The sequence below is a fragment of the Panthera tigris genome, chromosome B4 (assembly GCF_018350195.1).
Source record: "Panthera tigris isolate Pti1 chromosome B4, P.tigris_Pti1_mat1.1, whole genome shotgun sequence".
NCBI lineage: Eukaryota > Metazoa > Chordata > Mammalia > Carnivora > Felidae > Panthera > Panthera tigris.
Genome location: NC_056666.1, coordinates 61,960,910 through 61,988,776, shown reverse-complemented (window position 1 = coordinate 61,988,776; position 27,867 = coordinate 61,960,910). Strand labels below are relative to the sequence as shown.

Genomic DNA, 27,867 nt, shown 5'->3' with positions numbered 1-27,867 from the left:
CTTACTTTCTTGTTGTTTTTATCTGCTAAGAGAGAAGCCTTCAAAATTTCTTATTACTCCATATTTTATAAACTTGAAGCAAGCCGAATATTTCTCTGTAATTTGTTTGATAAAGTATGGTGAGTTATTTTAAGAAATGCTGCTCTAAAATATTTGGATCTTTATTGTGTGAAACTGTGGGATTTTTGTGGTTTCCTCTTATTTATTTTAGATTGCAGAGGGAAGGTCTGTCTCCTCTGTGACATTCCCAAGTGAGTAGGTGAATCATACTTTTTAGTGAGTGTGACTCACTGTGTGAGAAAGTAAAACACCTTGTCTTTTTCTTAACTAAAAAATAAGTCTATGGCATCCTGCTTTGGAAGATTTTGGCAGAGGAACATCTCCTTAACAGAAGTATTTGAGCAGTAGCTATATGTAGAAAACTACTTCCACCCAGTTCGGCCCAGCATATGTACTTGCCTAGGAACAAAACTATTTATTTGTTTAATTTTAGAGAGAGGGAGAGAGAGCACATGTGTGGGGGAGGGGCAGGGAGAGAGAGAGAGAGAGAGAGAGAGAGAGAGAGAGAGAGAGAGAGAATCTCAAGCAGGCTTCATGCTCATCTTGGAGACTAATGTGGGGCTCGATCCTATGACCCTGGGAACATGACCTGAGCCGAAATCAAGAGTCGGATGCCTCACTGACAAACCACCCAGCAGCCCCAGAACAAAGCAATTTATGAAAACGCTTCTAATTGATTCTGTGTTTCTGTTTGCTCACACAAGTGAATTCATCAATGCGAATTGAAACAGGTGAAATTCACTCCTGACTTTACTTGCTTGGCTAAATCCATCCTGGTCCCTAACCGAATCCTCACTGAGGGGAGGTTTCATTGTTCCTGTTTCCCTCCCACATCGGGTCACCCTATGGAGTTGCCCAGGATTCTGGGGAGTTACTTGTGTCATCTCCATTTTGCCAGCCAGAGCTGGACATAGAGAACATGACATGAGACCAGGGCCTCCAGGCATCATACTCTCTCTCTCTTCCCCACTTTGTCTGGGCAGGCTCCAGGCACAAGACTGAGCTTCTTTTGATATTTCTGTCTTTGCTTTGCACAGGTATCTTGTGTAGTGCATCACTGACCCTCTGGACAGGGCCCCTCCCCTGAAGCCAGGGGTGTCTGATGGCAATTCAGGTTCCTCTCCCCCTTCTCCTTCCTCCTCAGTGAGCTTCGATCTCAACACATATAAACACACACCCCTCAGAGCAACACCACTGTTGATTTTCCAAATCCTGATTTTTATTTATATATATAAATATATATGTGATAACCACTTATAACATATTATATATAATATATATAATATTTTAACATATTATATAACACATTATAACATTATATATTATAATATATATAATTATATATATAAGTATATATTCAGTATATATTATATAAGTATATATTATATATATAAGTATATATTATATAAATATATAAGAGTAAGTGGTTATCACGTTGTTATATTCCTGGAAGACTTATGCATAAACAGTTCACAGATAAATGGTTGAATATTAAAAATGGAAGTTTAGAGCAGTAACAAGTTACAGAGCATGTATAGATTTAAAATTTAGAAGGCTTGTCCCACTTAGCTGCCCACTTAGTTTATTCATTGTGCCTCTGTGGTCACTAGAATATGAATGTTCTCTTATTTTCCTTACTAAAGAGGGCAGTTTCATTACATTATTTGATTTCTTATGTCAAAATAAACCATTATTTCCCCCTCAAGACTTCTCAAGTATAAATTTGACTTATAATTCAGTAACCAAGATCAGTCAAATAAATTATGTCTTATTCTGTTGCAGCTGGTAGACATGGGTATGTCCTTTCTTCCAGAGGCTGGCTGGCAGAACGAGTAGACGGACCGCTTGAAACCATTCATTCCAGCCTAAGACTTGACAGGGAACACGTATTCTGTCCGCACATCCTGCTGCATTCCTGGAGATTGTAGAACACTGGCATCTGCATTGATCTGGCAAAGTGAATAGTGGTGCCTTCTGTCGCAGGCCTCGGGGTATGATTTTTTAGACTACCCTAGCAGTGCCTTACTTGGTCACCTCCAAATTGCAGGGTCTCATCTGCTGTCAGTGTATTTCTGCTGCAAAACCAGAAGGCAGTGAAGGGCTAAAATCCCCCCACACCCCCAACACACACTTTGGATTCCAAAAACCAGTTGGACTCTGGGAGAGAACAGGCTTTAGAGTGACCCAGACCTCAGTTTGAAACCTTGTTTCTCACTAATTGTATCACCTTAGATCTGTCTTAAGGCCTCTGCGCCTCAATTTCCTTATCTATAAAACTGGGGTTAATTACCTGTGTTCAATATGATCATGCAATTTCAGTGGGGAAATTTCAGCCAAAGGTCTGGCATATGGTTTGTGCTTGAGAGGTACTTGTTTTCCCCATATCCTCTACCATTTGCAACTTACAGGTGCCTTCTCATGCCGCCGCCACATGTCTCCCCATGGATGATAGCACACAGACCATCATTTCTCGGTGTGACCTTTCATCCCTCTACTGTGGCTTTCTAGTGCCTTTTCCATTTCTGTTCAGAACCACAGATAGAGATGAAGAAAGTTCCTTTCTGTGACTTCTCCCATGTCTCCAAAAATTCTTGTAAATTTTCATTCTAATCAGGGAAAGCTTTCCTGAGCAACATTTTCTAATTTACTTAATTCCTTTTTAACTCCTTAGTAATGCGTGATGAAGTGGATGGCAGTTTTTTGCACTAGACCGATATTTACCGATCGTGCCTCTTCTAAAGTGCCTTTGAAAAGATTTTTGCTTTTACTTTCCTTTAAAACACATGTATGCAGAACGTACCATCCATTTCCCATAATGTTATGAATTAGTTTATCCTCAATTAGAGTAAGGTAATCTGAGAGTTTCACCCTTCCACCTGATTTAACTTTGAAACGTGCTTGTGTGCTCTTGTGAGATAAGGAATTTCAATCTCAGGAACTAGTGTTGGCAAGGAGGTTAGGACTGTTGATTAAAAACAAATCAGACCAAAAATGGCGCAGAAAAACGAAGTTCAGAACCAAAGACCAGAAATCGAAAATGTCCATTTATGAATGCTCTGATTTTAATCTGCCTTCGGCTCTGGTCATTAGTGCATCTGGCAGAGCTTCTTAGTGAAGGAAAGCTTGGCGTGGGGAGACTCAGTGTTTAAATTGGCTCAGAGAAGACACGGAGTGTACAGATCTGCTTTTGTCTCTGAGGGGGTATAATTTCTTCATTCATTTCCCCTTTAACAATTTTCTCCCTGTGCATTTATGAGTACATTTTAGAGCACATGGAAGTGAGGAAATGACATCCCCAGCTCGAGCCAGCGAGAGTGTGGGTTGGCAGGTATGCCATTGAGATCCTGAATCTACGCCATTTTCTGTCCCAGCTCAGCTTATCCCGTTGATCTCAGACTAGGAGAGAAACATCACAAGTGGTGTTTTCCATGCCTACATGTGAGGTGTGAGGGGTGTTCAAGTCATGGGAGGACTGTCCTTCAACCTCTCACAGTGCAGCATTGTGGTCTTTAGATCTAACTCAGGGTCCCAGTTGAAGATACAATCCTAGGGATTTGGCCACTATGACTGAAGCTCTGAGAATCAGCTTTCAATATTCCTTACTCTCTCTACCTTTAAGACCGCCCCAAGATTCCTCTTGCCTCCTGCATTGTTCTTACGGAGTTTAGATTCTAGGTCTCATCTGAGGTATAACAAGCGGTCTGTTGTATTGGATATCGCAATAGCAGTAAAAATTCAAAAGTTCCTCTTCAACTATTGAGAGATTGGTCTCAATCTCATTTGCCAGATAAAAAGCTCTCTCGGGTTGGTATTTGTCTTTCCTGTTTTTATACAACATTTAAAATCTTCCATAATGTCAGTGGTTTAGCCACGGGCTGGAACGTAATGGAAATATAACAATGTAAGGATGGGACCAAGTCAAGAGTGGGCTGGAGGTGGCTCCTGTCAGCTCACAAAAGCCAGAGTTCTGATCCTTCTTTGGCATCCACAGCTCTGCTTCCATCCCTGCAGCCTCCACTCTGAGCCGATCTGTCAGTCAGTATCCCAGCAGGAAGTACATGGCACGGCTAACGGGCTGATTGAAGAGTTTACAAAGGGTCCGTTTGTAGTGATAAACGGACCAACATGCAAAGTGACACCTACTAGATGGCCTAAAGAGGCAAAAGAGAAGACTGCCGCCAGGAGGCAAAGGGGTAAGAACTGTAACCACAGAGAGGAACCCCAGGCAGGAGCTGTGCCTGAAGATGGGTGAAATGAGCCACTGCCAGACAGAGGTAGAGGAGGGAGGGGCTGTAAAACTCAAAGGCAAACACAGACAAGACTGAACATCAGGTAGACTTGAGGACGACTCAGGCAGAATAAGTTCAAGGTACGATTGTGCAGAGCTCAGACAGAATCCTCTTGCCCCAAAAAGCCAAGCTCTGTCTTTCTTCTTCTCACTTGACACTTCCCATTCTGGTCTCGAAATCATCCTTTGTGGCTTCTGGGTTAGTGTTTTGGGACCAGTTCTATATTCATTTGATGCAGTCTGTATTATCACCATCCTTGAGAGTGTCTAAGGGCTTTTGTAGATTTAAAGTCCCTGATGTTTTAAATAAACCTAAGCCTCCGATTTGCTCAAGTGGAGACTCACCAATCCATTTCCTGTGGACAGCAGAAGTGTTGGGCCACAAAAGAATTGTTGCAATGTACAAAAGCTGCACAGGGGGAGCCCAGGTTCACAAGTTTTTCAGGAAGAAGATCTGAAGTTGTGTGCAACCTTGAGAAATATTTCTCATAGAAATCATGTAGGAACTCTGGCATTTGTGCTGATTATGGTTATAGCTATTAGTGAAGGGACCAAAGGTCTAAGACATATATATAATGGTTTACAACAGGGGTAGTGAAACCTCCACAGAGTTGTTATAAGGTTAAATCATTATTTAAACTTGCACAAATTTGGGGGCTCCTGAGTAGTGGCTCAGTCAGTTAAGCGTCTGACTTCAGCTCAGGTCATGATCTCACAGTTGGTGGCTTCCAGCCCCGCATCGCGCTCTCTGATGTCAGTGCGGAGCCTGGAGCCTGCTTCAGAACCTCTGTCTCCCTCTCTCTCCGCCCTTCCCTCACTTGTACTCTCTCTATCAAAACTAAAAATAAACATTAAACTTGAACAAATTCGGATTGGTTGCTGTAGGGTTGCAGTTAGGAAGTCACTTGGCCAGATGATGAGCCTAAATCAGTGCCCAGCTCCGTCACTGGGAATTTAGGACAAGCCCCTCACAAGATATGAGGCAGTACTACAGGGCCACATAAAACAATAGGGGACTCTAATGGATTAAATAACTTGTCTTCTTCAATTAAAAAGAACTTTCACAATGACAGTGATAGTAATATTATTGGATATTTTAATAAGCTAAAGTATTTTAAAAATTAAAATTGAATGTCCGTAAAGTGAAAGATGTTACTTTTCTGGAGCACACAAGTCATATGACCAGGCAAGACAGAGTAGTAATAAGTAGCAGTGAACAGAATCAGAGCAGTGCCGAAGGTGTGCATATATATTTTTTTAATGTTTATTTATATTTGAGAGAGAGAGACAGAACGCGAGCAGGGGAGGGCAGAGAGAGAGGGAGACACAGAATCCGAGACAGGCTTCTTCAGACTCTGAGCTGTCAGCACAGAGCCCGACACGGGGTTTGAACCCACGAACCATGAGATCATGACCTGAGCCGAAGTCTGACACTTAATCGACTAAGTCATCCAGCACACCAAGGTGTGCGTGTATTTTGATTAAAACACCTCAGTACTGTTGGTCAGTATGGCCAGACCCTTACAAGATGCTCTTGGATGCTCAAAGTCTGAGGACTTTTCACCCCAAATTAATGTTGCAAAAACTGTGTTTCAGAGCGTTACCAAAAGTAAAAGATTTCCTTAGTGGGCAGTCCCCGAAATGGCCGTCGGTGTGCTCAAGAACCCCGACGATGTGTATCCAGCTTTCATCGCTGATCTTTACTATCATAATATATACTTGTTGAATGCCAGTTATGTGTGTGCCAGGTATCTAGGTAACAGATTTAAATGAGATGGTGACCGTTGTCAAGGAATTCATAGTCTAATGGAAGAAGCAGACCCATAAGCAGAAGGAAAAAGGAGGGCCTCATAAGTATTCAGCCATCTCGGTTGTCAGCTTGGCAAATGCCTTACTCTTGGGGCCGAAGAGGGGAGCTTGACTGTCATCACCTTCCCTGAAGATTGATAAATTAGATGCAGACAGCTAGAGCTCAGAGCTGCCAAATACATCTTTAGGACTGAAATATAACTGTGCTACACGTCGAACTAGGAGAACACGCTCTCACCCTAAAGGCACTGTAGCATTTTTCTGTAAACTGTAGAGGTGGGAGAAAATATGATAATGATGATGATGATGATAATTACTATAATGAGGGGGCACCTGGCTGCTTCAGTTGGTAGAGGATGCGACTCTTGATTTTGGGGTTTTAAGTTTGAACCCCACATTGGGTGTAGAGATTACTTAAAAAAATGGGGGTGTCTCGGTGGCTCAGTCAAGCGTCTGACTCTTGATCTCGGCTCAGGTCATGATCTCGCAGTTCGCGAGTTCCAGCCCCATTGGGGCTCTATGCTAACAGCGCAGAAGCTGCTTGGGATTCTCCTTCTCCCTCTCTTCTGCCCCTCCCCTGCTTGCATGCGTGCATGTGCTCTCTCTCTCTCAAAATTAACATTAACAAAATAAAAAATTAAACTTGAAAAATCTTTTTAAAAAAAATTACCATAATGAGTCCCGTTCTCTGCCTCCCTGGAAGGGGACAGCCTGCAGTAGATGTCTGTTTTGAATGGGGCACAAAGGGGTCTTCTCCTGAACGCTCACCCACACCCTGCTGGCCACAGTGCACAGGTGCACTGTGAGAAGGGGAAGAGATAAACAAGAAGCTGCCAGGCTAGGCTACACTTGGATTCTAGAGCGACATTTCCTCTGAGGTCAATTACGGTCCTGAGAAAACCATGGCTCTTGCCTTAGCTGCTTGGTCAGATATGTGGCTGTGCAGATGGCGGTCAGTCAATTCTCTGAGCACCCTAAGAGAGGTGTTGCAAGGTCGTCATCTCTGTGCAGCTCAGGGGCATGCTTCTCCACATTGTCCCAAGGCAGAAAAGAATCAAACCTAACGTCTGTCATACTGAATCTATCACACATTCTTCCTCCAGATGCCATGGGTATCAATATGCTTTCTGTTGTTTTACTGATCATCAAATTAAAGCTCAAAGAAATAAATTTCTGGGGCGCCTGGGTGGCTTGGTCGGTTAAGCGTCCGACTTCGGCTCAGGTCATGATCTCACGGTCTGTGAGTTTGAGCCCTGCGTCGGGCTCTGTGCTGACAGCTCAGAGCCTGGAGCCTGTTTCAGATTCTGTGTCTCCCTCTCTCTCTGCCCCTCCCCTGTTCATGCTCTGTCTCTCTCTGTCTCTAAAATAAATAAACGTTAAAAAAAATTTTTTTTAATTTTAAAAAAAAGAAATAAATTTCTCTGAAGTTGGACGGTTAATTGGACAAATAATGTGTATTATCAATGGCCATATTATCAGCCCTTTTAATCCTGTCTTTTCATGCCCTACTGTAATTTGAATAAGTAAATTTCCATTTGCCTCTATTTTAGAAGTGGAATGCACTTTGTGTACTTTGGAAAGTGCCACAGAGTTTCTCTCCCCCTCCCCCCCCACTCATATTTTGTTTGAGTTTCATCTGAATCTATTAGGCTAAAACAAGCTTTAAATTATTTAGCCAATTTTGTCACATCTGTAATCCACAAGATACAAAATTGGATTCCCTCCCAGTCTTTTTCATTCTAGGAAATTCAGCCACGTCCATGACATTTTCCCCCCACTTTACAACTTTCTGCTTGGTTGATTGACTTGCAGTTTAAAGAAATACGTTTCTGAATATTTTCTCTCTCTCTTGTCTGAATGCCAAAGAGGCTTAAAGACAAAGGGCATTATGGTCAATTTAATTTGAGAATAGAGTTTTTCGTGAATATTATTTTTCTCAAGACAAAATAAAATAATAAAACTTTATTGAGGTTGGGTGCTGTCTTCAACTGAATGTTTTGAAAACAGAAAAGCCCCCTGTAGGACCAGCCCCCCCTACCAGCAGTATGGAGCCGTGGCCTCTGAGCTCACAACTCACACCTCCGATGATGTGGGGTTCCGTTCACTAAGGGATATTCCGGATGATCCAGCCCACTGAGCCATAAGCCTCACGTGTCTCATTTTACAGTCTCGGGGTGAAAGGGCTGACACCCTGCTCAGGGTGACTCATGGTGTGTTGGTGGCAGGGCCACAACTTGAATCTAGACATCAGCTCCTGGACATGGACTTAATTGCTTGTCTTTCTGTCACCCAGCAACATGTCTAGTCTTTTCCTTGTTTTGTACATGCTACATCTTCTCCCTGGAGTGTGCCCAGCTGTGACCTGCCCTCCCATCCCAGCCACAACCACATTTGTCTGCCTCGTAAGCATGCATTCCTTTTTTAAATTCAGATCATCACCTCATCAAGATGCTCTGTCTACCCTCTCCCCTTCTCGCATCCAGTTTCTCTCTTGTCCAGTATGTTTATCCATTCGCTGATTTATTCCGCAAATATTTCTAAGCACCCATTAAGTGCCAGGCACTGAGCTAAGCACAGGTCGTGCACCAGTGAACACAGCCGACCAGCTCCCTGCCCTCATGGCTCACAGTCTGCTGGGGAAGACAGACATTAAAGACAGTAAACACAGAGATAAATGTGTAATTACAGCTGGGATGATGGCCATGAAGGAAATAAAGATGCACTTGGGGCCTGAAGAGCCCGGTGGGGGAACAACGAATACATGGGGTTGTGGGTTTTCAGTGTGCAAGTCAGTCCCCAGAGGAGGCTAGGGACTCTTCCACTCTCCCCTCTCATCTCCCTGTGCCCAGGAGTCCAGAGCTCTGCAGGGGGTGGGGAGTGTGGTGGGGAAGGTGGTCCTGCCCCCCTGCAGGGCTGGGAGAAGAGTGGGGGGGGGGTAAGAGTTGGGTGTCTGCCGTCTCCTGATACCTGCCTCCTCCCAACCTCGGCGCTCCCGAAGCCCTGGGAATTCTGTGAGTAAGGGGCACAAGCATGCCCACCACAGTGAGGAGGGCAGCCTTTGCTCAGGCAAGAAGGTGTGACACCAGGGATGTGGAAGTGATGCCTCCCTCAAGGTTATCCCAAGGGGACTGTTTTCTGATAACCTTGAAGAGGAGCAGGGAGGTGACTTATTGGCTGTAACACTATCCAGGGACATGGATGATGGCCTGGTTGGAGTTCTGTTTATACTCTTTTCTTCATAATTCTATAGGATTAATAAATAGAGCATACTAAATTCTCTGGAAATTTCTGTGGGACAATATGTGAATTCTTTTGTAAAAAAATATTTCAGCTTTTGACAGGTTTGAAAGAAGTATTCAACTATAGCTAAAAAATAAAAGTGCATCTATAAAAATAGAACACCAGTTCTGTACTCAGTAATTTGCGGGGAGTTCATGAAGGGCACTGGACAAGACACTCATTCTCTGGGATTCATTTTCAATTTTAGCAAGAAATACGTGCTTTTGATGTCACAGGATTCTTATGTTGGTTCTTTTTTAAATTATGTAAACTTTAAGTTCTTGAGATGAAATGTACTTTGTAAACTCAAAGTGTAATCTAAACTAAAAAAATAGGTTGCAGCTTTTCAATATAATGAACTTGCTACTTTCCTCACCTATTTTTTCCCTCAATTTTAGATGTTCCGAGAAAATATACCATCCTGTTGCATCCATTTCAGTTGAAGGCTTGTTACGAGAGCCTTTTTTTCCCTTTCATCTTTTAATTCTAAAGAAGAGGGTTCCGCTAGGTTAAAAAATGAGATTGGAACTTATAGAACTGTTAATTATTTAAGAGAAATCGTCCAGATCACATTTATTCGTATGGAATTGCTCTCTAAAATTTTATTACTCTATATGTTATAGTCAGCAAAACAAAGTTCTTAATAAAATCCAGGTGACAAATCTCTCAAGATGTTAAAAATCTTTGTACACTTAAAGCATTGGTAGTTTCTGCTAGGCGGTTTTATTTATAGTTTTAAAATTCTTTTATTTGGTATTTTACAGTTATTAAAGTAATAGACTGTGAAATGTTTGTGACTATAGTATGCAGAGTTCTATTTGGTTTTCTTAAGCTCTTTAAAAAAGAAAATATAATTTCATCCATATATTAAGTTTTGTTTTAAATAGACCTCCTTCAAATGTGTCCATACCATGTATTCATGGAATACAAACTAATTTTTACAGTGTCCATTACAACAAATTATTAGTAACACATATTTTTTTTCTGTTAACTAGAAGTGACAGGAAAGTCTTTACAAGTTAATATACACAATAAATATATATAATATTAGAGAAAGGTGCTTTGTCAATATAATGAGTTACTGTAATGATTTTTGATACCAAAAAATTTCATGGAATAAATACTGGCTAAATTGAGTTAAAAATTCCTCCGCTCTAATGATCTCTCATTGGTTCCCTGAATTTTACCATATTTGCATTTAATTTCATTTATGTTAAGCTCCTGGTGAGCTCTGTGTTTAGGTTTTGTGTTTTGTGTTTGTTTGTTTGTTTGTTTGTTTTTTTAATGCATTCTATTTCTGAGAGGACAGTAATGTCCTAGTGAGCTGGATTCTATCAAGCTGCTTTACTCTCTGGAAACCAGTTGCCTGGGGGGGACAGAAATTCTGAAAGGGTCCAGAACCAAGAAGTAGGGTTGCTGTAGGGCAGGCACAGAACAAGGAGTGATGGTCACGGATCGTGTTGTGCAATTATCCGATGTTTCTGGGTGGCAAACGTGCAACGTGCCAGAGGTTTTAGCCCGAGGGCTTTCTCTGACGAATTCAGCACACTGATCGAAAGGTTTACATTGTCTAATGTATTCATGCCTTCAATGAGAACTTGAGAATGAAAGAGATGGTTAAATGCAGACTGGAGTGAAATTTTTTAAAAATTAATTTGTCCTTCACTGTTGTGTGTTTCAGAGACTGGAGCACAAGGAAGTTTTAGTGGGCTTGTTGTTCCTGGTTTTCCCGTTCATTCCAGCCAGCAATCTCTTCTTCAGGGTGGGTTTTGTGGTGGCCGAGAGAGTCCTTTACATGCCTAGGTAATTATTGCTCGTGATTTCCTCTTTGCGAGACCTGCCCTCTGTCTCCAACACGGATAGTTCCAGAGGGACGGTCCTTTGCGCATGTAACAATTAGGTCCTTGTGGAGCGGAGGTGTTTATTAGCTCAGCTTTAACAACAGCCACAGAGAAGTTTGGGGGAGATCAACTTCGCACGTGTACACCCTAGTTTACAATGGCTTACCTCCAGTTGGAAGCTGGCTGGGTAATATGAAGTATTGAGTATATTCAGGATTTTAGCAGCACTTACCACAATACCTATGTTTCATTAAATGTAATTGTAGTAATTTTCTAGAAATATTTGATTTGCATAAAGTTATTAACTATGTTAAGTAGCATGATTGTAATTCTATCTTTTTCCTTCTTTCTCTCTGTCTCTCTTTGTTCTTTTATTTTAAAAATAGGAACAATCTCAAGAAAACTTGTCCTTGAGAAAAAAATGGTTAAAAATTATAAAGGGTATTCAGCCATGTGTGATTACATAAGGCCACTTATCTCTGAATGTTTCAACTGTGCTGCAGCTTGTCTGTTCTCTTGTCTTATTCAAATGTCAGTGTTTCAAGGCCACATCTCTTTTCAGATGTCTGGAAATGTCCCCTAAATGGTTCTGCCATTTATCCATTGTGTAACGTTGAGCAAGATATGAAGCTTTTTTGAACCCAGGCTTTCTCATTTTTATTTTTATATCTTTATTTTTTTTTTTTTTTGAGAGAGAGAGAGAGAGAGAGAGCGAGCCCAGGAGAGGGGCAGAGTAGGAGAGAGCATCCCAGGCAGGCTCCTGTATATGGAGCCATATACAGGGCCTTGAGATCACAGCCTGAGCCAAAATCTAGAGTCCCACGCTCAGCTGACTGAGCCACCCAGGCACCCTGTCTCATTTTTAAAATAGGGATTTTAATAAACTTCCTAAAATTAAGTAGTATCGTAAATGTTATATAAGAATGAACTTTTGTAAAAGGCAGTATCCTAAACCAAAATTTTATAAGGAAATCATTATTTTATTTATTGGTATTGAATTAGGAATTTTAATTAACTTTACATTTTATTTTAAAAATAATTTAAATATCAATAAAATTTAGTTTCATTAATTGACATTGAGTTAGAAGTTTAAAAATATGTATAATTAGAAATTAATTTCATAACGTTTGATTACTCCCAAACCAAGTGCCTAACAGTTTCTCAAAGTCTTTGCAACTTCTTGTTTTGACTTGGTCAAGGAGAGAGGGCAGTCCTTAATTTTCTTTATGTGTCTTTAATACAATTTGGGAAGGAAATGATTTCTTGAAAAATACTGTTCGTTAGGACAAAAATACAACAAATTCTTTGTATTCTATGTTGCTTTAAGATAACAGGCTTATAAAGCCTTGCCAGTAATAGGGGATGTGAAGGGCAAAGGGGACATTGGTATCTGTTCTATATGTTTTTGCTTAGACCAGCTGAAACTGGCTTCAGTCAGCTTTTCTCTGTAGTCCTGAGGATTCCAAGTGGAATCTGTGTTCATTCTTCACTTAACAGGCATTCACGGAACACATTTGCAGGCTGTACTGGAATCTGAGGCTACAAAAATAACTGAATTTCAGTTTCTGCCCTCAAAGGGTTTAACTTCAGATAAACAGTAATGAACATGAATTGTATCAAAACTTCTGTTGAACGTCTATTTTGTGTCAGTCACTGTGCTAAACATCTTCTACTTTGTCAGTGAATTCACACTGTTTGTGTAGTGGTTCATAGCTCCCCACTGAAGTCAGGGATCCTCTCACCTCTGAACTATATTGCTTCTCTGCTAGTAACATCTCAGTATTCTTTCTAAGTGAAAAGAAGGAGAAATTCTGAACACTGTAATGTACTTTCAGCTCAACTCCATTTGGTAATTAGGACTTGTACTTTAAGAGTCCTGTGTTATAAATCCTCAGGAATCTGTGAGTCTGGGTGACAAAGAATTGCTTGTGCAGTAAACTTGTCTAATCTAGAGATGAGAGAACAATTTCTGAGGGAATAAAGTACCAGAGTTTATTTTCTTATTTTATTTTTTTAAATGTTTATTTATTTTGAGAGAGAGAGAGAGCACACTAGCAGGGGAGGAGCAGAGAGAGATAGAGAATCCCCAACAGGCTCTGCACCATCAGCGCAGAGCTGGATGTGGGCTTGATCTCACAAACCAGGAGATCACGACCTGAGCTGAAGCCAAGAGTCAGACACTTAACCGACTGAACCACCCAGGTGCCCCAAGGGCAGGAATTTTAAACAAGAAGTTAAAATGTCATTTTTCTGGAAGAGATCTTTATTATAAACATTATGGAAGCCCATAGTATTGTTATCAACCGTTTGTGGGGTGTCCTACTTAAATAAGGGGTTCCTCTCGCCAAGGTAGGCATGTCTCCCTAACGCCTGCAGAATCATGCCTGCTCAGGCTTTTCTTGGGTTGCCATATCTTCAATAGACCTTACTCTGACTTTACTTCTTTTCTTTAAAATAAAGTAGTGTCCCTGCCCTTTTCCAGCTAGGACTAAGCTCATTTGGATTAAAATGAAAGTTCTGAATATGAAGAAGACCTCAGTATTTCCAAGAACAAGTGCCCACCTCTCAGAAACAACCTGGATTTTGCTGCATTTTGCATACTTGGTGCTGGGTCCTCCAAAATCAGTGTCAATAAGCTGGTCTTCATTTAAAAGATGACTGTCTTTGTCTTTTCTCCCCAAGTGCCTGCATCTATGCATTGCAGTATTGACATTAAGTCATCATTTTCCAAGGGTTTCAGCAGGTCTTTGCCCAACTATTTACTATTCTCCACTGAGATGGGGCCACTGGTCTCTGCTGGGTAAAATATTTTCCAGAGAAAGTCCCCCATTTTCATACAAAACTGTCAGTATTATAAACTGGCTGTGATGTAGTCATTAGAGCTGCTGAAAGTTGCCTTGGGGCCACAGGAAATTTTGCACATGCTTCAGGCATCCCTGGGAAAGTGTCACAACACTGGATGTTGCCTGTTGCATTTGGCTTTGGCAATGGTGAAGAACATTTCCCAAGCCTTTTATACACACAGGAGTCTTCTCTGTGTGACTTTCCTTGCATTATTGTCCTTGACAAGAAACAGCCAATTTCCACAGCATTAAGTCTCCAAGGTCTTTGAAGAAAGCATATGCACAGTGTCCTCAGTGGCAGTTTCATAATACACACAGTCATCTTTATGCAGAAATCTGTGTTGTCCCAAAAACTTTAGCAAGCAATAGGACAATAAAGTAAAAAGCTGAATTGGTAATTCTTCTGAGGAAGTTGAACTTCCTACTCATTAAGTGTTTATTTCAAGTTATTTGGAGCTAAATCCTGGCCTTAGATCCCATCCATGAAACCACAGAAGTCATGTACACCCTCACTGAAGCCTGGGTGAGTCCCATCCATCCCAGGAGCTGATTAGGCTATTTTATAAGACGGCCCAGAATGAGTCAGACCAAGTGGTCTTTTATCTCTGCCATTATGCCTAACAATGAACAAGCCACTTGAATCTTCAGGCTTCTGTCCTCCCTCCAACCTAACTTAGAAAAGACCCAAAATATCACCTTCCTCTCACTTGCACTTTGAAATCTATGGATAAAAGGGACAGAAATAGGCTATCCATCTGTCATTGCATGGCTTTAGGGTCAGAGTTTCACCACCAAAAGAAATTGGAATAATCTTTTCTTCTGGTGATATGTGCCTATTTTGTGGATTTCCTTTTTGAACAGGCAGGAGAGTTTGGTGCTTAAATCACTTTTCTAACAGAACTTTTGATCTCTTATTCTTATCTCCAGAGAGGGATATAATTTTATGGCTACTTTTTTGTATTTTATAAAAACCACATTAGAATGCTTCAAAGGACTAAAATTTCTTTGAATCAATGAAGCAGAAATAGTTGTTGAGAGCTCTCAAATGAAGTCACAGGATGTGATCAGATATCCATTTATATGCCAGATTCAGGGTGATTTATTCACTTTAGCACCAAAGAGCAAATTTCTAAGCTACTTTAAGAAAACATGAATGAGTGGAGAGAAGAAATGGATGGGAATAAGTGAAGGTAGAAACAATATTGTGGATAGCATTGATCAAGAATAATTGCGGGGGAACCTGGGTGGCTCAGTTGGTTAAGAATCTGACTCTTAATTTTGGCTCAGTTTATGATCTCATGGTCGTGAGATCAAGACCTGTGTTGGCTCCGCACTGGGCATGGAGCCTGCTTAAATTTTTCTCTCCCTCTCCCTCTCTTTCTCTAGTTTATAAAATGAAATGAAATAAAATAATATAAAATAAAATACATTATTTAAAAAAATGAGAATTGACACCACAGAAGGAGAAGTTAGATAACATGTGTTGGAAGAAAGAAAGAAAAATAGGGGCGCCTGGGTGGCTCAGTCGGTTGAGCATCCGACCTCAGCTTAGGTCATGATCTCACACTCCGTGAGTTCGAGCCCCATGTCGGGCTCTGTGCGGACAGCTCAGAGCCTAGAGTCCACTTTGGATTCTGTGTCTCCCCCTCTCTCTGCCCCTCCCCTGCTCCTGCTCTGTCTCTCTCTGTCTCAAAAATAAATAAAAAAACATTGAAAAATTTAAAAAAAAAAGAAAGAAAGAAAAATAAAAAATTACCCTACTCTTAGAAAGATGCCATTTCTGTTGTATAATCCCTAAGCTTCTGGACACATCAGACACAGACTATTGGAAAAATGATGACTCCCATTCATTTTGGATTTTGAGAAATACCTTCAAATCATACCTGTCAATTTGAAATGGAATTTTTAATTTTACACAGGTAGCTATTAAAGCAATACTGCAGTATTCCTTTCTCAGAATGCAAAATGAGGAACCATACCCGGGAAGTCGTACTACTTCCGTTATCTGATATTGGGAACCCCTTCTGATAAGCCATATGTGCATAGGCTTCTTCAAACTTCCTGGAGGAGAATGATGATTATTTGAGACTGAATCAAAGTTTCGCCAAATATTAAAATCAGCAGAGCCGTCATTTGATATCAACCCAAGCTTACTTTGGCAAATCCAGTAGGAAGAAGACTGAACTGGGAATCAGCATAGCCCTATCTGTCCCCTACTACCTGGCAGCCCTGGGTTGCCCATTTTCCTACCAGTAAAACCAGAGGGTTGGCCTTGCTCAGTGGTCCCCGAGTGTTGCTTAGATCTCTGTGACAGAGTTTTCTCAGGTCTGTGGCCAAATTAGGGGGTGAGGAGAGAGAGAAAGACAATGTAATAAATGTTTCATAAAGTTAAATCCATGCAGTTTTTAAATTATGGAATTACATCTTTCTTATATTTTTGGCATTAAAATATTCTCCTATGACAAGATGATAAGAGCAGCAGGGGTTGCACCCAACTCCCCTTTCTTAGAAATTTTGCAGGTTTGGGAAACCTAAAACTCCAGTAACTACTAGGCTACGTGATCTTGAAGGTCTCTTTCAGCTCCCAAGTTCAAACGTTTTGTGATTGAGAATAATCTTGTGGAGAGTATGAATTTTTTTTTTCTGCTTAAGATTTAAAATATTTTTTTTAACGTTTATTTATTTTTGAGACAGAGAGAGACAGAGCATGACAGGGGAGGGTCAGAGAGAGGGAGACACAAAATCTGAAACAGGCTTCAGGCTCTGAGCTGTCAGCATAGAGCCCGACGCGGGGCTCGAACCCACGGACCGTGAGATCATGACCTGAGCCGAAGTCGGCCGCTTAACCGACTGAGCCACCCAGGTGCCCCAACTGCTTAAGATTTTAAACAAAGATTGTTGTCAAGCATTGGAATGTGATCACTTCTGTCTGCTCTTTTTCAACAGGCTGGGCCTCGTAGGGAAAGGGCAATGGGTCCCCTGGGGGGGAAGGAGAAAAGAAGGCAGTATATTTGCCATGGGGACAGGCACTTTGCAGGGCCAGGAGGTGGGTACCAGGAAGTGGTCGGGAAGCACAGGTATGGAGCCCCTACTCTGAGATAATGGGGTGTCCTTATAAGCAGCAGGAATAGCTGATGCTTAGAAGTTCGTGGGGAAAGCATCAAGAAGGAACTTATGTCAGGAGGAAATGGGGCCATGGCAATAAGAGCAATGCCAGACCTCCTTTTCCAAGAAGCAGTTGTACAGGCAGCTTATTAAGAGAGGTTGCAGTCCATGAGAATGGGTCAAAAGTTTGCCCATCCACATGATGTCACGGAAAGCGGCTCAATTGGGTTGAAGCCTAGTAGAATCTTAACAGGGGCTTGAAGCACCAGTAAGATTGCTCCCAAAGTAACTGATACCTTGTAGAGCAAGTTGAGCCCCTTTGAGGCCATGGCTGATAGGAATGTGACAAGACTGAGTCACTTAAGAGGACATAAGTAACTAGATTTTGATGGGGCCAAGTCACAAAAATAGTAGAAAACCCAGGAACCAGGCAAAGCCAGATATTCGCTTTTTAGCTTGATTTTTGTTTGAAATTCCCATTGTATTATGCATTGGAGAGATGGGAAAAGCACCCTGGGCTTGGCAAAGAGCCACTCTGCCAAAAACCTAAACATTAGGTTGAGAAGGAGTTTTCAGTTACAAGGTCAAGAGCACCTGCTCCTTGAGAACACCTGTGTATAGGTGTGCATATGTGTTGGCTAAATTACCCAAACTCTCTCAATCATTACTTAGTTTTAGCTCTGAATCCATTTTGTGTGTGTGTGTATTTCTATCATGTCGTCTTAAGATAAAGTTCTCTCATAAGGAGAGCAGAGAAAGGAAAAGCGGAAATGCAGTGCACTATTAAATGAGGGGCAATAAATTGATGTCAGCAAATGATCTGAAAAGAAAGAGTGAAGGTCAGTGATACCACTGGAGAAGAAACAGTGGGAAGCTCCAAGATTTGAGTAAAGAAGTAAATAGGTCTTTTTACTTTGGAGAGGTATTCAAATCCTTTTAAATCCAGTGTCTTCTGTGTCCCGCACCATATTAAAAAAAAAAAAAATTTTTAGTGTTTATTTATTTTTGAGAGAGAGAGAGAGTGGGGGAGGGACAGAGAGAGAGGGAGACACAGAGTCCGAAGCAGGCTCCAGGCTCTGAGCTGTCAGCACAGAGCCTGATGTGGGACTCAAACTCACAAACTGTGAGATTACAACCTGAGCCGCAGTCAGATGCTTAACCAACTGAGCCACCCAGGCACCCCTACAGCCTCTAGTTTTAGAACACATTCACTTGAGTCCCTCAGTAAACCCCTCCTTCTTTCCTTCCTGGTTGTGCTCTTCACACAGCCCTGCACAAGCCTGGTGCAAGGACCCTTCCTACCTGGGCACTGCCTTCGAGAGCAGCCTCACTGCACAAGGCCTGGCTTCTAGGTCTCACACCTCTTCTGAATCCAGGTGTCAGAGGGCTGGACGGAACAGTGTATTCTGGCACAGCAAGAGGAAAAGGACAAGCAACCTGACATGAAGATATTCCCACCCTTACTCCATCATATGCTGAAGGATAACCTTAATCAACTTTTGAAACCCAGAGTAGGCTATCACACCAGCAAGAAGCCTCCGACTGCATGACAGTGGAGGTGTCTCCCATTGAAGATGGGAGACATGGGGGGAGGGGGAGCAGCAGAGGAGGACAGACTCAGCTTTCTTCTAAAACATAGTGTGGGGCGCCTGGTGGCTCAGTCTGTGTCTCGCTCTCTCTCAGCCCCTCCCCGCTCGTGCCCTATCTCTCTCAAAAATAAATAAACATTAAAACATTAAAAAAAAAAACCAACTAAAACTGGAGATTGTAGATCACAGACAGAACAGAACAGAGAGAGCCACAGTGAAAATGAAGTGAGCTGAGGGCAGATTGGGTGCTTGTGGGCCGTAGATCACTTGGCCAATCTTCAGGGTGGCCTGGGGCAGGAAAGGAGGGTAATCTTGAGCAGTTACTTGCTGAACTATAATCATGACCTTCATATTACAGAATCCTATTAGTTATAAAAGATGAATGTTTATGTCTATTAAGTCCTAAGTGATGGACAGCAAATGTCTGGAAACCACAATTTGAAAGTAAAATTTGGAGAGTATAATTTGGATTCAGATGAGCCTAGGTGGAATAATATATGTGAAAAATACCATAAGTTATGCTAGGTAATTGCAAGTCATTATTTCAGTCTACCCTGTGCAAACGAGGAGTTTGGAGGAAGCAAAGTTGAAGGAGAGTAAAGCAACATAGGTAAGGGTCTCTCCTTCCTTCTTTTCTTCTTCCCCTGGGTCTGCAGCCCTACCCTCACAGGTTAGTGTTCTGAAACACAGGACTGACTGAAGTGTGGCCATCTTGTCCTTATAAGTGAATTCATTTCTTTTCTTTTCTCTCCGATTCTGCACAGTGAAATGCATCTCAAACCAGTGACTTCTTTTTTTTTCTTTTTCTTTCATCTTTATTGAAATACAATTGACATACAATACTGTGTAAGTTTAAGGTGTACAACATGATTTGATACATTTATACATGGCCAAATGATTACCACTACACCAGTGACTTCTACACATTTTAGTAATCTTAAAATATCCTCCCTACTCTTTTTGGAAACCTGGAGTATTCTTCTCTCGTGAGGTTTGGGACCACCATTTTGTACGTCTGTGTTTTCTTATGGTACCCGGCACAACAGATGCTTCATAAAAGAGGATTGTGTAGAGTTAAAGAACACTGGACACATGACAAATCATACACTTGTGCGGTCAGCTCTGTGTTAACACACGGAATAGAGGAGGGGGCAGCAACAACTAATGGATTGTCCGTTATGCCTTCACTTCAAAAGCGAAGATGCTGAATACGGTGGGTTACGGAAGAAGAAATGATAGAATTCAGGTCGTAGAGATGGGCATGCTGTGGGAGGGTAGAGAGAAGGTGGTTTTTCTAACTTTTTAGGAGTAGCTTTAGAGTTACTTGGGGGAGGTCTTTGGCTTTGGCTGAAAGGCCTCTCATGCCCAGATAGAAAATCTGGTTGTGACTGTTTGCACCAGGCTGGGAGGGAAGTAAACCAGGCCCGGGGGGAAGGTTCCCAAGGGGAAACATCCATACTCTGTAGATGGATAGTTCTCCTGATGATAAAAGTGGGTCTTATCGGGGTGCCTGGGTGGCTCAGTCAGTCAAGCATCTGACTTTGGCTCAGGTCATGATCTCACGGTTCGTGAATTTGAGCCCCACATAGGGCTCTGTGCAGAGCCTGGAACCTGCTTCAGATTCTGTGTCTCCCCCTCTCTCTCTGGCCCTCCCCTGCTTGTTCTCTCTCTCTCTCTCTTTTTTTCTATCTCAAAAATAAACATTAAAATGTTTAAAAATTTAATTTTTAAAAATCTTCACCCCTGACTTGGGTTGATTCATTTTTAAGTTTATGTTTGTTTCCATGTTAATTTCTGATACTTTTAACCTCATTGTTCAACCACACCTGTGAAACAGCTCCTGTCATACCTGATGCTCAAGATGCAAAATGAATAAAATGTTACTCTATCCTTAAATAACCAACCTGAACTTTCAAACAGTTAATACTTTATTTCATATGAAAGTTGAAGAGAAAAGCTTCTTTATTGTGCATTAAATCATTAGAGAGATTATAGTTTGTGTTTTCTTCCCTTTCTTCTTTCTTCTTTAATTCACAAAGATAGAGTAGAGAGAAAGATTTGAAATGAGTATAAGGGAGGATTTGCTTAAGTGCTTTTTGAATTCCAGAACTATGAATGCACATTAGTGGAAATACATAGCTACATATATTTAACACACTACAAGTGTATCTTACTTTCTGCAGTGTATTGTTCTATAAAATGATGTGTCAATCAAACCTTTCTGAACCAAATGATACTGTACAAGAAGTTTGTAATTTTAAGGGAGTTTCCTTGAATATTTTATTTTTATTTTTTATTTTGCTTTAGAGAGAGTGTGGGAGTGGGGAAGAGGGGCAGAGGGAGAGAGAGACAGAGAGAGAGAGAGAGACAGAGAGAGAGAGACAGAGAGAGAGAGAGAATCTTAAGCAAGCTCCGCACTTGGCACAACCCTGGGCTCATGACCTGAGCTGAAATCAAGTCAGATGATCAACTGACTAAGCCTTCCAGGCCCTGTCTGTGAATGCTTTTAAAAGACTTATATTGTCCTGTAAATTACATAGTTTGGGTCTATCTGGACGTTGATAAACTGGATTTCTCAAGTTGTATTTCCAGATCTCATCACATATTTTCATGATATGCACAGCACATTTTACTGATGTGATAGCATATGGCATACTAAATACACACATGAACACATAAACACTTGAAAACACACATTGTATTCAGTTCATGGACTATGTCCACATACCTGATTTCATTTACTCCAACCAACAACCCTTTAAAGTAGCTGTATTTTAATGTGTCTAAGGCAGGCACTATTAACCTCTTGTACAATAAACAACTAAGGCTTCACAAGGTTGAGTCAATCTCCCGGAGCCACAGAACTCACAAGTGTCAGAGAAGAACCCAGCTCCTCAGACCCAGTTCCAGACTCTTCATTCTCCAATGAATTCCTTTTCCTAGCTGTGAACTCCCGACTTAAAGTTCGCACTAAAACACTTTTGTTCCACAGCAGCCTTTAGTGTTTTATGGGCCCCAGGAAGTTACTACATTGACAGGAGCCTGGCAGAGAGAGACATTGGTTTCTACCTGATTATGTGCAGACCGTACAACTTTCCTGCCTCATACTCTATTTAGCAGAAAACAATTGCCTAGCAATATTATTATTATAACATCATGTTCATGTTATCACTTGCTGTTTATTGTCTACCAAGCATTGTGCACAGTGTGAAATTAGTTTCTTTTACAAATAAGACTGTTAATAACCAGAGAACTTAAATAATTTGAGATCAAACAACAGTGTCAGAACTGAAATGCAAACAGGGCTTTTTCTGACGCCAGACCCCTGCCTTATTTAACCCAGGAAGTCTTACAAATTTGGAGCTAGTAGGTGACTTAGGTTCAGAGGAACATCTCATCTTCAAAAAGATAAAAGAGAATCAGGTTCTTGGAAGGTGAAAGCAATGGCATTATTATCTCAGGTGTTCCGTAGATACGCTGAGGAAAGAACAGAAGAAACCTGTTTCGTGGAGAAGTCAATAGAAAGAAGCTCTTCATACCTACCGCAGGAGCCCAGCACATAGGACAAGTAGCTGCACAAGAGGGAAATGTACAAGAAATGCTTTTGGAGTCATTTTCTTGGAATATGAATAAACTCCCATCCAAATATATTCAACCTTGTGAGAAATTTTCCCACCCATCAAATATTTGAGATAAAAAAAGAACAGGGGGGGAACCTTGGCTCACCAGAAGCTGGCAGCCCCCCTTCCCGGGTTAAATCTGATCTGAGGCGGCACCATTGGCTCCCTGCTGCTTCCCAGCTGCCGCATCAAACACCTGTTCTGGGCTCAGCATTCCAGGGCTTTATTGTTTAACCGTCCATGAGACCAGAGTAAGATCTTACTGCCATAATTTGCCAGGTGGGGACTCAACAGACCAGAATGAAGTTAACCAGGGATATGTTTCATTTCAACTATCTAAAGTTGGGAATGTTTTTTAAGTAATAAAATGGTGAGATTGTGTCTCTCTTATATCGCTAATGTTATTTATAGATACTTTCAGTGGCTTGAGTTTGTTAAAAGGTAGAATTTCAGTTCTACTTAGCAGTGAAAAGATTCTCTTTGCTCCATAAAACTAAACAAAAAGTGAAGCTATAGTAAGCATCATAAAATGCTTGCCCCAAAGATAGAAAATTGTCATCTCTTCAGGTTGATGTGAACAGGAAGGAGAAGTGTTTTTCTTTTATCGCTTGAGAGCTTCGGGGCCAGGTTCATGAAAGTACAACTGTACTATTCACACAATGATGAACTTCTCACAAAGTTCTCCAATAACAGGTTTAAACATTTTTCTAATATGAAAGGACCAACATTGTTGACCTGCATTTCCTATTCAGTTCCCTTTGGATGTGCACCATAAAAGTATAAGGAGAGATGCCCGTGTCTCTAGTTATAATATGCACTGAAATGGAGATACCTTCAGCCTGTGAATGAGAGATCAGATAATTATTCCATTCACAAAAGCAGCAGTGCTTCTCCAGATGCATCTTAGCGGGGCGCCTGGGTGGCCCAGTTGGTTAAGCCTCCAACTTTGGCTCAGGTCAGGAGATGCATCTGGCTGGTTCAGTCGGTTAAGCAGTCCTACATTGGCTCAGGTCATGATCTCACAGTTTATGAGTTCAAGCCCTGCATTGGGCTCTGTGCTGACAGCTCAGAGCCTGGAGCCTGCTTCAGATTCTGTGTCTCCCTTTCTCTCTGCCCCTCCCCTGCTCACGCTCTGCCTCTCTCAAAAATAAATAAGCATTAAAAAAAAAATGCATCTTAGTAATGAGCTAATCCAATCAGCAGCCAGAGTTTGGCTCTTGGTTCTTCGGGTTACGATTTTGTCACATGTCAGTGGTTTGCACTGACTCCTTCATGCTCTGTGGAGAGGTCTCTGTTCAGAGCCCAGATTTCCCCTTACCCAGATTAACCAAAGCAATCTGGAGTCTGGTTTCATTTCCTTGGAGGCCACAAAAGCATGTAGCTTCTCATTTGCTTGATTTTTCTGCTTTCAAAATGAGGACTTGCCCTGCCCCTAGCAATGGAGAGAGAAATTCCCCCCACCCCCTGCTGCTGAGATCTGTATTAAAGCAGATGTTGAAGGATGAAATGTCATAATAGAGAAGCATCTTAATCTTTGTGATATTGTGTTCAAGTTTTTGAGAATGTGATACTCTCTAAGAAATTTGCAAACCTAAGTAGAGATTATTTTATATGGCTTACCATTTCTTTAAACCATATGTCAACACAAGGACTTTCCAAAAAAAATTACCGTGTTACTTGATACTGATGCCTGTGCTGAGTGGAAAGGAATGGCGTTCTCCTTCCTTTGGTTATAGCAGGGGTCAACACGCTGTGGCTCCTGAGTGGAGTCTGGCACACCGCCTGTTTTATAAATAAATTTTATTGGAACACAGCCATGCCCGTTCGTTTACCTAGTGTCGATGGCTATTTTCCTGCTACAAAGATAGAGTGGGAAGGACAGAAAAGCCTGAAGTATTTACTCTTTTGCCCCTTACACAAAAAGTTTGCCAACTTCTGGAGTACAGCGTCGTGTTAGAGTCATGGGTCTTCCGATCTGACTCTGTTATTAGCTGTGGGTGCTACAGGCAAGTTATTTAACACTTATTACCTTTAGTTTGCTCATCTATGAAATGTAAAATACTGAGGATTATATTTTTAAATCAGATAATATATTTAAAATGTTTTTTTAATGATTATTTTTGAGAGAAAGAGACAGAACGTGATTGGGGGAGGGGCAGAGAGAGAGAGGGAGACAGTGAATCCAGAGCAGGCTCCAGGCTCTGAGCTGTCAGCACAGAGCCCGACGCGGGGCTCAAACTAACAAACCAAGAAATCATGACCTGAGCTGAAGCTGGGATGCTTAACAGACTGAGCCACCTAAATGCCCCATAAATCAGATGATATATTTAAAGCCAATACTGTCCTTATCCTGTGGACAGGCCCATACAAAGCTCTTAGCACAGTGCCTGACAGATAGAAAGGACTCAATATAAACATATAAATGTATAAACTAGCTAATTACTTTTTGTTATTGTTGTCTTCATTGTTCTTGTCTTCTGCCATTTTGTGGCCCTGGCTCTGAGATCCAGTGTGGAGATCCCAGTGTTTTCCTTCCCTAGTGCTCTGCCAGATGGGCAGCTCTTTTTCCTACAAGGAGACAGATAACAACTATTACAATTTTATGAATGGAGTGGTTAGGAGGGAAGTACATGAAGCTGTGTGCTAAGGTATGAGAAACACAAGAGGCACGTAGGTGGCTCAGTTGGTAAATTGTCTGACTTCAGCTCAGGTCATGATCTCATAGCTCGTGGGTTCGAGCCCTGCATTGGGCTCTGTGCTGACAGCTCAGAGCCTGGAGCCTGCTTTGGATTCTGTGTCTCCCTCTCTCTCTGCCCCTCCCCTGCTCATGCTCTCTCTCTCTCTCTCTCTCTCTGTCTGTCTCTCTCTGTCTCTCTCTCGAAAAATAAATATACATTAAAAAAAAAAAAAAAAGCTGTGAGGAACACAAGAATCAGCTAGTCAGGTCAGAACCCAGACAAGCAGGACAGCATATGGAGTGTGAGTTCTGAAATCTGAAATTCCTGGGTTTGTATCTTTGCTCTCTATGTACGAGCCATGTGACCCAATTCAGGAAATCAGTTCACCTTTCTCCTCGTCAGTGTCTTTATGGTTAAACACAGTGAGTGACCCACGGGGATGTGAGGATAGGCTGAACCCATCTATAGAGCGTGGTTGGCACATAAGATTGTACTCAGTAAATAGTAGTTCTCAGTGGGGCTGTTTTATGAAAGCAGGGGGAGAAGTCAGCTGGCACTAGAGATGTGGGTGTCTGCACGGGGCACTGCTCATGTGTTTCAGGACTTTGTTTACATGTCCCTTTTTCAATGGCTCCGTTCTTGACCACTCATTAAAATCTCAACTTCCTCCCCACCCTGGACTCCCTCTTCCTCTTTCCTGATAGATTTTCCCCCATGTAACACACCCTGCTGTGTGGCATACTCTGTGTTTTATTTGCTTATTGGCCGTTTCTCCCCACCCAGGTGGATTCCACAAGCACAAACATTATTGTCTGTTTTGTCCACCGATGTGTTCTTGGTGCCTGTAACAATGTCAGGGCACGGTTGGTGCTTATTAAATATCTGTTGAATGGAAGAATGGAGCCCAGAAGGCTTTCCTGTGGCCAGAGCTACATCCTGCTCACTTAGGGCTGGGATCCGGATGAGGCTAGAGGGACAAATGGCAAGCAGCCACATGAACTTGAGCAACCATGATGGCCTGTAATGGCATCAGCATGGCAAGTTGTACAGAATGAGAGACATTTAGAAAACCTTGATACCTCTAAGGCCAAACCTGACTTGTGAAAATGGAAAGAGGTTTTGAGTTTTTATTTGTTTTGTTTTGTTTTGTTTTGTTTTTTGCACCAGTGATTCTGTGTTCTGGAATGTTCAGGGCTTCTGCACAGTGTTTATGGCAGTCAAATCCAGTAAATAGGTATGGGCCTCCTTAGCTCAAACCACAGTCTCCCACTGGTAAGTGGGATGGTGACTCTCTTTGGCTAAACAGTGAACCCCAAAACTTTAGGGAGCTGGACCAACCAACTTACGGGATTTGAAGTATGGAATTGGAGCTCTAACTTGAACTGATTCCCAGCATCTCCACATCAGAAACCTCAGATGCTTCTCTTGTTTTTCAGTCCTTGAGACCAAAGCACAGGTATTCAGAAAGGTGAACAGAAGGAAAGTGGAGAGATTTTTTAAAGGAGGTATGTTTAGAAATGAGACGATTTAAGTGTTTTCCTTTACAAACCCAACCTGCCTCAGTAGATTGGAGTTGTTTGATGGCAGGACATGTGTTTTATTCATAATTGCATCCTTAGTGCCTAGTTTATTGCCAGTCACATAGAGAGAATGAGTAAATAATTGAACAAGTAAATGGGCTGTATTAATTTGGAGTTCTTATAGCATTAATGTCTAATATAGGATTACTTTTTTTTTAAATTTTTTAATGTTTATTTACTTTTGAGAGAGAGAGACAGACAGACAGAGTGTGAACAGGTGAGGGGCAGAGAGAAGGAGACACAGAATCCAAAGCAGGCTCCAGGCTCTGAGCTGTCAGCACAGAGCCTGACGTGGGGCTTGAACTCATGAACTGTGAGATCATGACCTGATCCGAAGTCGGACGCTTTACCAATTGAGCCACCCAGCACCCTGTAGGATTTCTTTACACAGTCTTGTTTCATCCTTAAAATATTCTGTTATAATTTGTAGTTTATTATCTTTGGAAAGAAGTGGGTTTTAACTAAAATGCCTGTGGCAATAATGGGTACAAATTAAATGTTTGTGTTTTTCTGAGGCCAGTCAACAAGCAGGAAGCATCTCTGTGGCTGCACAGATAATGTGAAGCACCACATTCCATCCACCAGGCCAGAGGCTTTTAGAAATGTGATACTGACATGCCACTCAGATAATGAGCAATTCTTATGTCTGTTTAGAAAGCTGAGCCAGAGTCAGCAAGAAAATCATATCGACACAGTCTGTCTGTGATGAGCTCCAAGCTGCAAGACTCAGGAGTTGGCTTGTGGACAGATGATTTTCCATCAGCATAAGGACTTTGACCAGAGTGGGTACACAGCAGGCAGCACATCCCTAGAGACAGACACCAGTGCTCCTTGGTAACCAGCATCCCTCCCAGGACCTGCTAGGGAAGTCTTGGGGACTGCCTGTCACAAAGCCATGATGTGACCGGCTGCAGCACAGTAAATGTAGGCACATGATACCAATATGGTTATATGATGTCAATGACCTAAGGAAGCAAGAGTCAGAGGGTCTATTCAGGACCCAAGAACATACATAAGGGACTTCTCATGATGTCTGAGCTCTGAAATCCAGGGCAGTCTGAGCCTAAACGATGAACCTATTATTCTCCACACAAATGCCAAAGGACTAGCAATGTGCTGGTACAGCCCATCAGAGAACCGACATGTAAATGTGTGTGAGAGAGGGGTGTTTATGT

General features: G+C 41.7%; 1 protein-coding gene across 1 annotated transcript in view; it reads left to right on the top strand.

Annotated features, from left to right (window-relative positions):
• TMTC1 (transmembrane O-mannosyltransferase targeting cadherins 1) overlaps window positions 1–27,867 on the top strand; it is a 275,658-nt gene that overhangs the window by 162,456 nt on the left and 85,335 nt on the right. The window contains exon 9 of the mRNA XM_007098851.2: window positions 11,118–11,239. Within this exon, the coding sequence (XP_007098913.2) occupies window positions 11,118–11,239 (122 nt within the window). The remainder of the gene's footprint in view (window positions 1–11,117; window positions 11,240–27,867) is intronic.